Here is a 12,606-nt window from a genome sequence, read left to right as displayed (position 1 = left end):
GGGAAGATGTTCCACTAGATTTTATTTTGTGCTCAGTCAGCTACAAGCGTGTTAGTAAAATCAGGTACTGATGTAGGTGAGGAGGCCTGGGGTGCAGTCAGGCATTCACAATTATCATTTAATAGGGTTGAGTTCGGAGCTCTATAGCAGGAGATCTTCCACTTCAACCCATAGAAACCATATCTTCATGGAGCTGGAATAGGTTTGAGTCTCCTAGTTCAAGTGAAGAGAAAAATGTCATGCTCCCAGTTGCATGCCTCCAAAAATCAGGTGTCCCAATAATTTGTCCATATAGTGTAATTTGTCTCTGCAGCCTGCGAGAACATAAAATACCTTGTTGTTGTCCTCATACAGCATGATAACTATCTGGGTCATGTAGTTGAGCTCGGGAACGGCACTTAGATAGTCCATGGCCCTCCTCCACTGATGGTCATTGTCCTCCTAGAACAAACCAGGAGCTCAGGTTAGAGTAAAGCCGTGCCTATCTCAAGAGGTTCTGTGTACAAGTCCTGAATTATATGTGACTCACGTCCAGCAGGCCTCCGTAGCGGAAGATGCTAAGCAGTGAATGAACGTGACTCTCGCTGGTGAAATACAGTCGTGTACGTACGTGCCTGCCTGGGGACAGCACACCACGGGAATACCTGGGAAAAGAGGAAACATACAAACAAACGTTGAATTTCCATTCAATAATCAAATTATTTTAATACGCAGCTGTATACATTCATCCATCTGCGTATTAAAATTATTTTATTATTGAATTGAAATTCAACGTCTGTTGCTCGTCTGGTGAATCGGACCACACGGACCAGCCTTCGCTACCCCACGTGCATTGATAAGCCTCGGCCACCCACGACCCTGTCTCTGGTTTACCTCTGCTCCTTCCTTGGAGCACTTTTGATAGACCACTGCAGACCAGGAACATCCCACAAGAGCTGCAGTTTTGGAGACGCTCTGACAGTCGTCTAGACGTCTCAATTTGTCAAACTCGCTCAAATCCTGACTCTCGCCCGATTTTCCTGCTTTTTACACGTCAACTTTGAGGACAAAATGTTTACTTGCTGCCTAATAAATATAACCGGTGCCATGATAACGAGATAATTAGTGTTTTTCACTTCACCACTCATGATGTTATAATGGTATGCCTAATCTGTAAAAATTATTTATTTATATATAATTATCTGTAAATGCACGATTTGCTGTTTGTCTGAACCAAAGAAATAAAAGGGAAGTAGGATTACCATAAATTGTAGCGCATCGTATTTTTTCCGTCGCATTGCGTCGAATCAGATCGCACTGCATTGTAATAGGGGTGAATCGTATCGCGCCGCTTCGGTAGCTGCTTCATATGCATAGCGAATGTATCGTAACCCTAACATGCACAGACCGAGCTTACAGTGGATGGAGCTTGTTGACAGATTCGTCTTCGTGAGTCCTCTGCAGGTCCAGCTGGATCTTCTTGATCAGAGGTAGGCAGTAGCCATAGGCTATTTCCAACTTTTCCGTCTTGTTTATGCCGTATTCCTGAACGGACATCAAACAAAACAAAAAAAAAAAAGGGAATTTTTTTTTTTTAAACAAGATAAATTTCTGCACTAATGAATTTTTATTTTAACTAAACGAACTTTAGGAAAACCTGATTGGTAAAACATTAAAAAAAAAAACCATTTCAGGTGTTGTAGCCAATACTAGGCAGGGAAGAGTGCGTGAGCCAGGATAGTCCGATACAGAATCTTTTGTATAGGATCTGGGCTATTTAAAAGGGAATTTGAGTTTGTTATCTGTGCACTGGTCCTATTCCGAGCAGATCCTTTAGGGGTGACTGAATAGTTGAGGATTCAATGCTTCGATAGGAGGAGCCTGATTTGACTCCAAATCTCGCAGTCGAATGTTCACAGAGGTGCTATGAAAAAATGAGGATCGTGCCATTTTGATTACACGGGGGTGCTCAATGACTGAAGTCTCATAGAACTATCGGTTTTCTCCTAAGAAGTTAATATACAGCTTTTAATAAATATTTTTTACGTGTGTAAATAAATCCAACCCCCCTGTGACAGATCACAGGAGCATCTCGGTGGCAGGGATTTAAATAATGAACAATGTCTGGGAGATCCTGTAGGTCTACTCTGTTCTAATTTTATTTTGCTAATTAATTTAGGATTGTTCAGCGTGCTCGCCAATTTAGACCATTTCATTTGCCGACATGTAAAGTGCAAATTCTCTACCTTTCTGCATTTGGTTTTTAGGTTTATGGATCCAAAATGTCTTTATATATTTCCTTCCATATCTTCGTACAGTTGAGAATTCTGATGTGTAAAACCTTAGTCGGGGACACGCCTACGTGTATTCGTGCAAAAATGACGCTGTGCTAGTTGTGTACCTGTGGTATGACGATGTCTGCCAGCGCTCGTGACAGTGTGAACAGTTCCACGGTGTCCTCCAGGACCAGGGAACTGTTGTGCTGAACATCATACTTCACACAGTCGTAGATGTCTGGGATCTTGCTGATGTCGTATCGTCCATTCTTCATGTAGAAGTCCCTCTCCAGTTTGGACCAGCGCTGCAGCATCATCTCCAAAGTCTCGCTGTGGTACAGCTGCAGATCTGAGAGGGAACAAAAACGACTATGTCATGAGCTTTGAAATCCAGAATGACCTCAACATTATAATCGGATCTGTCTCTGTCTAATCTAATCTGTTGTTTTAAAGAAATGAATTAACCTGCAGATTTTGGATCTTCAAGTCTCCTTTGGATTTGGCAGATGAGGCTCTGGATGAGGCTGTACACCTTATCACATGTTCTCACAGGATTTTCTACAGCTTTCATAGAGTTCACCATGGAGGGGCTGCCTGTTGGAGCCAGCTGAGTGGAAAAACAGAGAACGATAAACACATGTTTGACGCAGAGATATTAACCTACAGTGCTGAGAAATTCGAGTTCACCTTGTCGAAATCTTCCTCTCTGAAGTCTTCATCTTTCTGCATGATCTCATGAAGCCGGGCTTTGACGCGCTGCTGGCAGCCGCCCAGCGAGTCGAGGTCGTTATCTAGCAGGCCGTTCATGTTAGCGCTTTTCACCATCTGAACCAGAATGGGGGTCAGCTCGCCCTCCAGTGCCAACAGCCCCTGCCAGACATGGTACAGAGATTAGATCTGTATACAGGACACTAGAAGGCGAGCGCTTCATCGATTTTCCAATTCAGTTGATTGCTAAAATCCACACCGATATTTTTTCTGGGTTGCGTTATGCGGTACGAGAGCGGCCTCTAGAGGTGAATCACTGACATCACGTGCTGTTTACTTGAAGATTTTATTTATTTTCGATGTAAATGTTTAATTATTTACTAACTTTTTTTTTCACTTTTAATGCATGGCAATTATTTTTCTCAGTATTTATCAATATAATTAATATATTCATATTTATTTCATTCATCTTCATGATTCAGTAGTTTATTTTTGTACTAAAGTTCAATACTATTTTACACGAGTCTTATGTTTGTTGTATTATTTTAAAAACTATCATTTGATTAATTAATTATTGGCAAGTAAAATCTATGATCCACTACCTTAGCGAAGGCAGCTGCAGTCATCTGCACCCTGCCTTCATCTGAGGCGTAGATCTTCAGGTCGTGGCGATAAGTGCTGTGGAGACGAAGTAGGCCGCATCCAGGAAAGCCAGCATAATCCCCTACACACAAACACAAACACAAAAGTATATCAGAGTATATCTACAGTAATACAACACAAACATGCCTAAGTAAATCACTTTATCACTATAATACATTCTAAATACACAAGAGGACTGGAACTGGTGTATAGTTCTGCACACAGGAATGCTAAATTACCTGAACCAAGTTTTCGGACACCTGACTTTTCCAGCCACAATGTTGGAATCGCATAAGTATAGAATGTCTTTGGATGCAGGAGCACTATATTTTCTCTTCTCTTGAACTAGGAGACCCAAACCTGTTTCAGCATCCCAATGCTCCTGTGCATAAAGCCAGCTCCATGAAGATCTGTTTGAAGACGCTGACTGCACCACAGACCTCCTCACCTCACCTACATCAGTACCTGACTTTACAAACACCCTTGTGGCTGAATGAGCGCAAAATCTCCACATCATCTTCTATTACGAAGGCAAATGAGAACTAAATGTGGACGTTAAAAAATTTTCAACGTTCTCCAAACGTTTGGCTGAAACACTTTTCTGTGCCTCTTGAAGAAAAAAAAAAAAAATGTTCTTCACTAGTTAGAAATTTCTTTCTTGTGATTCAGTTCATTCAGTTTAGGGATTTAGGTGGGGTGACTGGGCAGGTCGTTCTGTGATGGATATCACTCCAGATGACCGTTTGCTCTCTAAATAACGCTTGGACGTACACGTCGGCTCATCGTCTTGATGCGTGATGAAGTCTGTGTCAGGCGGAATTGCATGGTGTTGAAGTAACAAACGGCAACCATGTTGGCTCAGTATTCCAGTTCTCCAAATATAAATTGTCCTAATTTTGTATTAGCTGCTTATTTATTTATTTACTTGATATATTAATATGATTATGATTAAAAATGCACATTGACTCCTGTTAATCAGACCTAGATACAGATAGAAATGAGACGTAAAAAGATCCCAGGAGTGTGAAAGTAAAAGAAAAGAAGAGAAAAGCTGAAAGTAATACTGTACCTTGTCCTCCAGGGTACATACAGCGAAAAGCTCGACCCAGCTCCTCGGCCTGGACTCGGCCTGCTGGAGTTAACTCGCCTCCCCACTTCAACACCAGCAGCAAAGACGGACCTTCGTTACGTCCGTCTGCTAGTGAGACAAACGACACGGAGAGCATCATAACACACGGACGAATCGATGTGATCGATTCAGGAAAGCACTGTGAAAATCTTTTGGTTGTCATGTACCTTCTTCCTCACTGGAAGTTTTAGGCTGGCCGTGGGGAAGGTAAGTCAGCTGCACTTTCCTGTTTATCCCAGAGAAATGGCCGTACCTACATGCATGATGGTGATAAATGAAAACGGAAACCAGTGATCAAAGCCCGAAACTGATCTCATCTTGAACAACTTTGTGTAACTCGAGATATTTGATGTGGTTGTTGGGATTCTGTGAATTTTAAAATCCTATCCTTTACAATTGTGAAATATTATATATATATTTACAACTACCCAAAAAAAAAAAAAAAAAAAAAAAAAAAAAAAAAGTGTCAATTTGTTGCATTTATGTAATCATCATCTTCTTTCGGCTTCTCCCATTAGGGGGCGCCACAGCAGATCATCCGTCTCCATACCACCCTGTCCTCTACATCTGCCTCTTTCAACCCAACTACCTGCATGTCCTCCTTCACCACAACCAAAAACCTCCTCCTTGGTCTTCCTCTTTTCCTCCTTCCTGGTGTCTCCATCCTCAGCATTCTCCTACTGATATACCCCATGTCCCTCCTCTGCACATGTCCAAACCATCTCAATCTCTCCTCCCTCACATTGTCTCCAAAACGTCCTACATGTGCTGTCCCTCAAATAAACTGGTTTTTAATCCTGTCCATCGTCGTTACTCCTACCGATTATTTATTTATGTTTTATCTTTGCCAACATATTTAGAGAATAATCTATACTTAAAACAATTGTACATGTCATTATATGCAATTTGAAATATTTTTTAAATGTACTTAAATTAATTTTTAAACAGGGACACTTTTCTTTTGTTCTAGAATAATCTGAATTTTTACAATCCACATCAGCAATATTGATATTCTCCAGTGGGACTGAATGTTCCCATTTGAGTGTGCCAGTTTTAAACTGATTCTAACTCACATTTCCAGAACAGTCTTAAGCTGCTCCAGTTTTGACTTCTTCTCTTCGATCTCACGGTCACTGTGCTGCCCCAGATCTGCCAACAGCAGCCTGCTAATATCCAGAACTTCCTGAAGGGTGAAACAGTAACTATGACGTAATAATAGTGTATTAAGAGCTACACAGGAAATAACTAGCAGACGTCTCCATGCATTAGGAGATGTGCTGTGAAATGATATAGAACAATAAGTGCTTTAACCTGCAGCTGTTTGGGTTTCTTCAGCTTCAGCTTGTTGGTTTTGTATCCTCCGTACTTTTCAAATAGCTCGAAAAACCTGTAGAAGGACCACAAGGGCAAATACCTCAGGATGTGGGTCTCTATGGGTTTAATAGAGTTTTCAGTCACACAAGGAAACTCACATGGGATTTCTGACTTCCATTTTCATCTTCTGTTTGGGTGTTCGGTCTCCATGGCGGATCACGGCGATCACGCAGCGCAGCTCCATCCTGCGCGAGTCAGATTACGCTTCGGTCATTATTCCACAATCAAAAACATACAGATAGAAAAAAGAAATGCACAGGAACCACCATCATGGACTCACATTGTGCCGGATGTGGTAGGGACTATGGGAATGTCCTCTGCCTCGGTGGGAATAGACCAAGGAATATGGAACTGAGGAGCCAGCTCCCTCATCACAATGTTCCTGTTAAAAAGATCACAATAAAAAAACTATAACGCTATCATCAGAAATATATCGCTCATAGTACGGGGTGGGATTCTTTTCACATGAAACCAGTATAGATACCGATACTACTCTCTATAATAAGAGAGAGAAATGCAAAAATACATGATGTGAAAATTTGGGGGAAATTTTAAGTGCTTTTATTACTGCTGAAGTTTACAAGTGACTGTAAGCAAATCAAAAAAGCCCATAAAGCACATTTTTAAAATAAAATAGCCATTCAGAAAGAGAGAGAGAGAGAGAGAGAAAGAGAGAGCGCGAGAGAGAGAGAGAGAGAGAGAGAGAGAGAGAGAGAGAAAGACAGAGAGAGCGCGAGAGAGAGAGAGAGAGAAAGACAGAGAGAGCGCGAGAGAGAGAGAGAGAGAGAGAGAGAGAGAGAGAGAGAGAGAGAGAGAGAGAGAGAGAGAGAGAGAGCGAGAGCGCGAGAGAGAGAGAGAGAGAGAGAGAGAGAGAGAGAGAGAGAGAGAGAGAGAGAGAGAGCGCGAGAGAGAGAGAGATATTTCCCCAGCATACCACAGCACAACATATTTTAATTAGAGGTCGACGGATTTTACCGATGCCAAAAGCTAGATTGGATCGTACTTGCTAATAATCGAATAATCAACTGATCCGGTTTGGTATGGATCCTGAATCTAAAGAAAACACTCCATGTAAAATAGTACTGAACTTTATTACAAAAGTATGAATATAATCTAATAAATATCATTATATATTCAATAAATTAGATATAAGTAATAATAAATTTTTTAAGTATCATTATTAATATACTTTTACAACTTAAAGTAAATAAATGAATGAATGATTCCAAACCATTAAACCTCTAAACATTTATTTCTAATCAGAGGAACCACAAGGTATTAAAGTATTACACAATTTCAAACAGTACAGTTTAACAAAAATGCAGCTACATGTGTGAATTTCCTTCTGGAAGGGGATGGATGGATGGATGGATGGATGGATGGATGGATGGATAGATAGATGGATAGATAGATGGATAGATAGATGGATAGATAGATGGATAGATAGATGGATAGATAGGTCTGTCTGTCTGTCTGTCTGTCTGTCTGTCTGTCTGTCTGTCTGTCTGTCTGTGTTAGTGAGGATACTTACATAAAGCAGAAATGTCGATGAGGATCGGTAAAAAACGATTTATTTAAATATGATTTAGATGCGCTGTACTTTTATTATTTAGAAAGTGGCCAATATTTTGCGACTAATATTTGATATGTGGAATGATTTCTCCTCGCTAAACTTTTTCTCGAGCGCGTTCTCCCAGCACTTAAATATGATGTATCACAACACTACGGAGAGCAAAGCGTGTCCTGAGAGTCACATAGAATATAGATTAACATGGCAGAGGTAGAGCTGTAACTTCCTTCAGAAACAGGAGAACAACATCTGGTTTTATTTTTTTTAATCTTTATTCTTTTTTTTTACTACGAAGACCTGTGTGTGAAAGGGCCAAGTCAGAAGGCACTTGAGTAAATAAAAAATTTGCCGTCTGTCTGTAGCAAAGAAATAAAAGCGAACTATCTGCACCATATTGAATTGCAGAGCGTCATATTTTATTTTCCATCGTATCGTATTGCATTGTGTTGAATCAAATCGAAATCGGATCTCACTGCATCGTAATAGGGGTGAAACGTGAATCGGAGATGCACATCCCTAATACAGACAATAACCCATGCTCACGATCAGGCTAAGCATTATTCTGTGCACCTCCTGTATCAGCACATTTTAAATATTAAAAACAAATAAAACCTCTGTCTCACCCAAGTATCTTGGCGCAATCGTCGTAATATTTCATTGAGTTCTTTACAAAGCTGAAGCCGTTGACGTCACACACGTACGAGTGCCCGTTGGCCCTGAGCAGGTCGAACCCACACACTGTTTGCTGCAGGAAGTTGGAAAGGATGTCAATTCTGGATCCTGCAGAAGCACCGGAGCACAATAGAGTGAAGGAGTGAAGGCACACTGACCTTGAAAGCCAGGCACACTTTACGAGCCACCAGTTTCTCCATAGCAGTGAGCATGACAGGGTAGCGCACTTCTTTTCCCTCGCTGTCCCGTTCCACTTTACCATCCAGGGCAGGAGATTTACGAGCCTCTGCATGAGCGTAATCAGGCCCGACTGTGTAGACCTGATAGAATGAAAATTGCACGCATACATATAAACACCTCTGGGAAAAAACTTTCCAGATCGGGGCTGGAACAATCCTCCGAAAAAGTCGGCTGTAAATTTCAAGTCGGAATTTTTACAGAATATCTGGATTTTATTCACATAATGCTGCGATTGTTTTTCTTGATTAAACTGATCTCTAAAGCATTTTCACTTCCTGCCTAAAATAACTTTACAGGTCAGGGGATTTTTTTTTTGGCGTTTGAACGTTACCTTTACGTCTGTTCCATCTGTGGGCATGAATTCCTCATAGATGTAGGAGCCGGTTTTTCTGACGCTGCTCTCGGGGGAATAGACACTGCTCCGGCTCCCGATCTGCACGAGGAATGTAATGTATTAATGTGCGTAGACCCTTCCATGAATCATCAGTCCATTTCTTTGCTACGCGACACTACACGCATGCATTACAACGATGCCTTAAGTGTCTAGAATGTGATGCTTCAATGTAACTGACCAAAAAATGTCAAAATGCTAAATAAAATCACGTGAAGCAGAAATTATTTGGTATACACTTTCTTGCAGCTAGGAGACTGCAACCTCGCTGAACAAAGTGATCTGCTTCACCAGCCGAGCCGGCTGTCTGCTTTAACGCCACAGAGTTGTAAGATCTGGGAGTGGGTTCGAAAACAAACCTTCCTGAAGAGTCGCTGGCTGCCTCCTCCAGCCGAGGTCGGGTAGTAGATATACACGTTGTGATCTTCTGCAGAGACTGGCTTCTCGACGAAGGGTTTGGGGAAGATCTCTCCGTTCACCTCCACGTGGTCCTCGCCTTCGACCAGGTTACACTCTGAAAGGCATCGAATTCAATCGCAGGATTTACGTCTTCAAAATCAATCTGTCAGGAGTGCTCTCATTGGCTATAACCACCTGTTATATGCATGTTTAGTTCATGATAGCTACTAGACATTTTTTTCTTTATATTACCGTAATTTCCGGACTATAAAACTTCCGCACCCATATATAAGCCGCACCCACTGAATTTTACAAATATTTTTATTTTTAACATAAATAAGCCGCGTCTACACTTATGTACTTTACACAGGCTTTAACGAAAGACACGTTACGCACGGTGTAACAGGTGAAATATGTTGCGCTTCCTTTAGGAGCATAGCGGTATTTTGGGAATAGCATGCCACTGCATTTTTCCGTTATTACTGCGCGTGTGTAAGACTGAGGAATATGTCCTTAATATTTTCTGATGCTCATTTCTAAGTTTCTTTGACTAACCCGTAATGCTGTTCCCAAGTAAAAAATAAAAAAAAGCACGAGTTTGGAAACCTGTCTGTGCTTATATGATTTCTGTTGTAACTGGAGTTAGCGAGCTCTCCCTTCACCCAGACTCAACACGTTACAACGGCTTGTATCTAAACAGAAGCCGACCAAGAAAGTCATTGTTCACTGTCTACCTCCTTCCTTTCACAACTATTTCTCTCTGGAGTTTATCTTTTGGCATCGTTGTGCGTTAAAAAAATAAAAATTTCTCCCGATGCCGTGCAGCTCAGAACACAGGTGAGGTGAAAATAAGAAAATGAGAACCAAACCGTCCGGAGCTTTGTGTAGCTTTCTGGTTGGGGGTGGGGTGGATTTCTGACTGCATTATGCACTAATCACTGTGTTCCAAACCCCAGGTCAATGTAATACCAGTAGAGAAGATCCAAATAATTGCAATGTTCGGAGGTGGTGTCGGATAAGCTTGATAACACTCATGAACCTGGTCATGTGTCTGATCTGACCACATCGCAACAAGTTGGTGTGGTATGGGGATATGCAGACTATGGGCAGTTCCAGTGTAAAATCTTCTACGAGACAGCTTGCATACTGGGTCACGGTGCCGTGGAGTCTAAATAGCAGTTATGTGTGTGATTTCAGTCGATTTAGGACACTAGTCTGGAGATTAGTTTTTCCGAAAGTATTGGGACGCCTGACATCTTCAAGCCGTACACTATAATTGCCAACGTTTTCCTATAGTGTTTCACATTTGGTGCCAATTTGGTCTTCTAATTCCCTCCACTCTTCTGAGATGTTCCACTGGATTTTGTCATTCAACTGCAGCAGTTTTAGTAAAGTCAGGTACTGATGCAGGTGAGGTGAGGAGAGGAGGCCTGGGGTGCACTCAGTGTTTACATTCCTCCCAAAAAGGTGTTCAATAAGACTAAGGTCAGAGCAGTAGATCTTCCACACCAACCTATGCAAAGCAGATCTTTATGAAATTTGCTTTATGGGAGCAAACAGGAAGTAGAAATCGCTTGAAATAAGTCAAATAATATTATATATGGTTTATTAGAAGCTTACAGTAGGAAATAATATAAAATACTATATACATATTCTATATACACTACATGGACAAAAGTACTGGGACACCTGACTTCAGCCATGTGGTTCTTCTGAAAACTGGAATTGAATTTTCCCTTCACTTAGACTGGGAGACAAGAACCTGTTCCAGCTCCATGAAGGTATGCTTTACATGGGTTGGTGTGGAAGATCTCCTGCTATACAGCTGAACGCTGACTGACAAATCTCCATAAAATCTAGAGGAAACATCTCGATGTGGAATGCGATGTTCTAAATCTTTAGATCCTCTGGTGTCCCCAATGAATGCATTTTAAACCGAGCACACATGGATTTAACACCCCACTGCTTCTGAGAACTGTGTTTGTATTGATATCTGCGGGAAGGTGTGTTTCTAAGAGCAGGAACATCAGCACTCCTGGGGTTAATGGATGCCTGACAGCCACATTAAGTAATTTATGTGTTCCAGGCCTAACTGCTCTACATCAGTAGCTATTTATAGAGGCAAGCGCTGAATTAAAGCCCAGACAGAGAACAGGATGTTCCTCTGCCAAGAAGTTCTGTTATTTATTATCCCTTTCCACTGTGATGAACGATTTACAACATATTTTGATTCAGAAACCCGGAAAAGGCATCCGGATGTCTCAAGCTCACGTACCGTCGGGTTTATCCGGGTCCCTGTTCAGCACAGCGTAGCGTGGTAGGTCGATTCCCTCTTCCTGCAGGATGCGATACACCTCCCTCCTGAAGAGACATTACATAAGACCTTCAGCTTTCACAGGAGAAGTATAAACACACTAGTCGACTAAGTGATTAGAAGTGGGTTACTTAAGTCAGGGAAAAAATGTTTTGGGTCCACAAATAGCACAAATCTGTTTTTCTGGATGCCATATGTCCACTTAATGCTGACCTGTTTATGCTGAAGAAGGGCTGAAAAAAAACAGGCTAGTCAGATAGCTACCAGATATTCTACTCAAGTAAAAGTAGTTCTGTGGAGTCCGAATGGGACATTTTTGTCTCTAACAGAAGACGAAAAACATTTAAGAAGATGTGATCAGACTCCCCTCACCCCCACACTCACACATAGAGGTGTAAGCTTAATGGTTTGGGGTTGTTTTGGAGCACTGAAGGTTGGCGGTTTGGAGCACTTGTTCCTCAAAGTGAATGGAATCCTAAACCATCATGGCTCCCATTCCATTCTTCAACTCACGTTAGAAGAAACAAACTGTCTGGATGCAGAGATCGCGTAAAACTGTTCTTCATGCTAATGGAGGATTTTTCGATGAGAATAAAGTGGAATGTCTGGAACGTTTGTAGCATAGAAACCGAAGGAACATGCACGTGTCTCTCAAAAACCATAAGAGACCAAGGCACTGCACATACATTTCACACAGTGAATTTTTTTTATTTGATTTCGTTCAGACGTGCAAACGAAACTCTGCGATACCTTTATGTAGGGAGGTGTTTCAGTACCTGTCCTGTATGTAATACTGCATGTTAAGGTCGTTGATCAGCAGTGGGTTACGGAGTTTGGCGTAACTCACGGCTTTATCCAATGGGAAACCTGTCAGTGGATAGCAGAAGGAAATTTTTATTTTTTTCATTCATT

General features: G+C 41.4%; 1 protein-coding gene across 13 annotated transcripts in view; it reads right to left on the bottom strand.

The window, feature by feature from the left end:
* Positions 1-12,606, bottom strand: part of ppip5k1a (diphosphoinositol pentakisphosphate kinase 1a) — a 34,956-nt gene that overhangs the window by 17,325 nt on the left and 5,025 nt on the right. For 7 of the 13 annotated variants that reach the window (XM_083549863.1, XM_083549867.1, XM_083549865.1 and 4 more), the window contains 19 exons: positions 12,471-12,561; positions 11,656-11,741; positions 9,341-9,495; positions 8,922-9,023; positions 8,509-8,670; positions 8,302-8,423; positions 6,389-6,490; positions 6,207-6,293; positions 6,046-6,121; positions 5,808-5,917; positions 4,902-4,987; positions 4,675-4,800; positions 3,566-3,687; positions 2,943-3,125; positions 2,721-2,862; positions 2,381-2,604; positions 1,397-1,524; positions 530-644; positions 334-441 (listed from right to left, as the gene is read on the bottom strand). In XM_083549863.1, coding sequence (XP_083405989.1) covers positions 334-441; positions 530-644; positions 1,397-1,524; positions 2,381-2,604; positions 2,721-2,862; positions 2,943-3,125; positions 3,566-3,687; positions 4,675-4,800; positions 4,902-4,987; positions 5,808-5,917; positions 6,046-6,121; positions 6,207-6,293; positions 6,389-6,490; positions 8,302-8,423; positions 8,509-8,670; positions 8,922-9,023; positions 9,341-9,495; positions 11,656-11,741; positions 12,471-12,561 — 2,327 coding nt within the window. Of the gene's footprint in view, positions 1-333; positions 442-529; positions 645-1,396; positions 1,525-2,380; positions 2,605-2,720; positions 2,863-2,942; positions 3,126-3,565; positions 3,688-4,674; positions 4,804-4,901; positions 4,988-5,807; positions 5,918-6,045; positions 6,122-6,206; positions 6,294-6,388; positions 6,491-8,301; positions 8,424-8,508; positions 8,671-8,921; positions 9,024-9,340; positions 9,496-11,655; positions 11,742-12,470; positions 12,562-12,606 lie in introns of all 13 variants that reach the window. The other 6 variants (XM_083549858.1, XM_083549866.1, XM_083549864.1 and 3 more) reach the window with 1 other exon arrangement.

Source organism: Silurus aristotelis, assembly GCF_946808225.1.
Source record: "Silurus aristotelis genome assembly, chromosome: 9".
Classification (NCBI taxonomy): Eukaryota; Metazoa; Chordata; class Actinopteri; order Siluriformes; family Siluridae; genus Silurus; species Silurus aristotelis.
The sequence above is the reverse complement of the archived record's forward strand: the minus strand, read 5'-3'. Positions and strand labels throughout refer to the sequence as shown.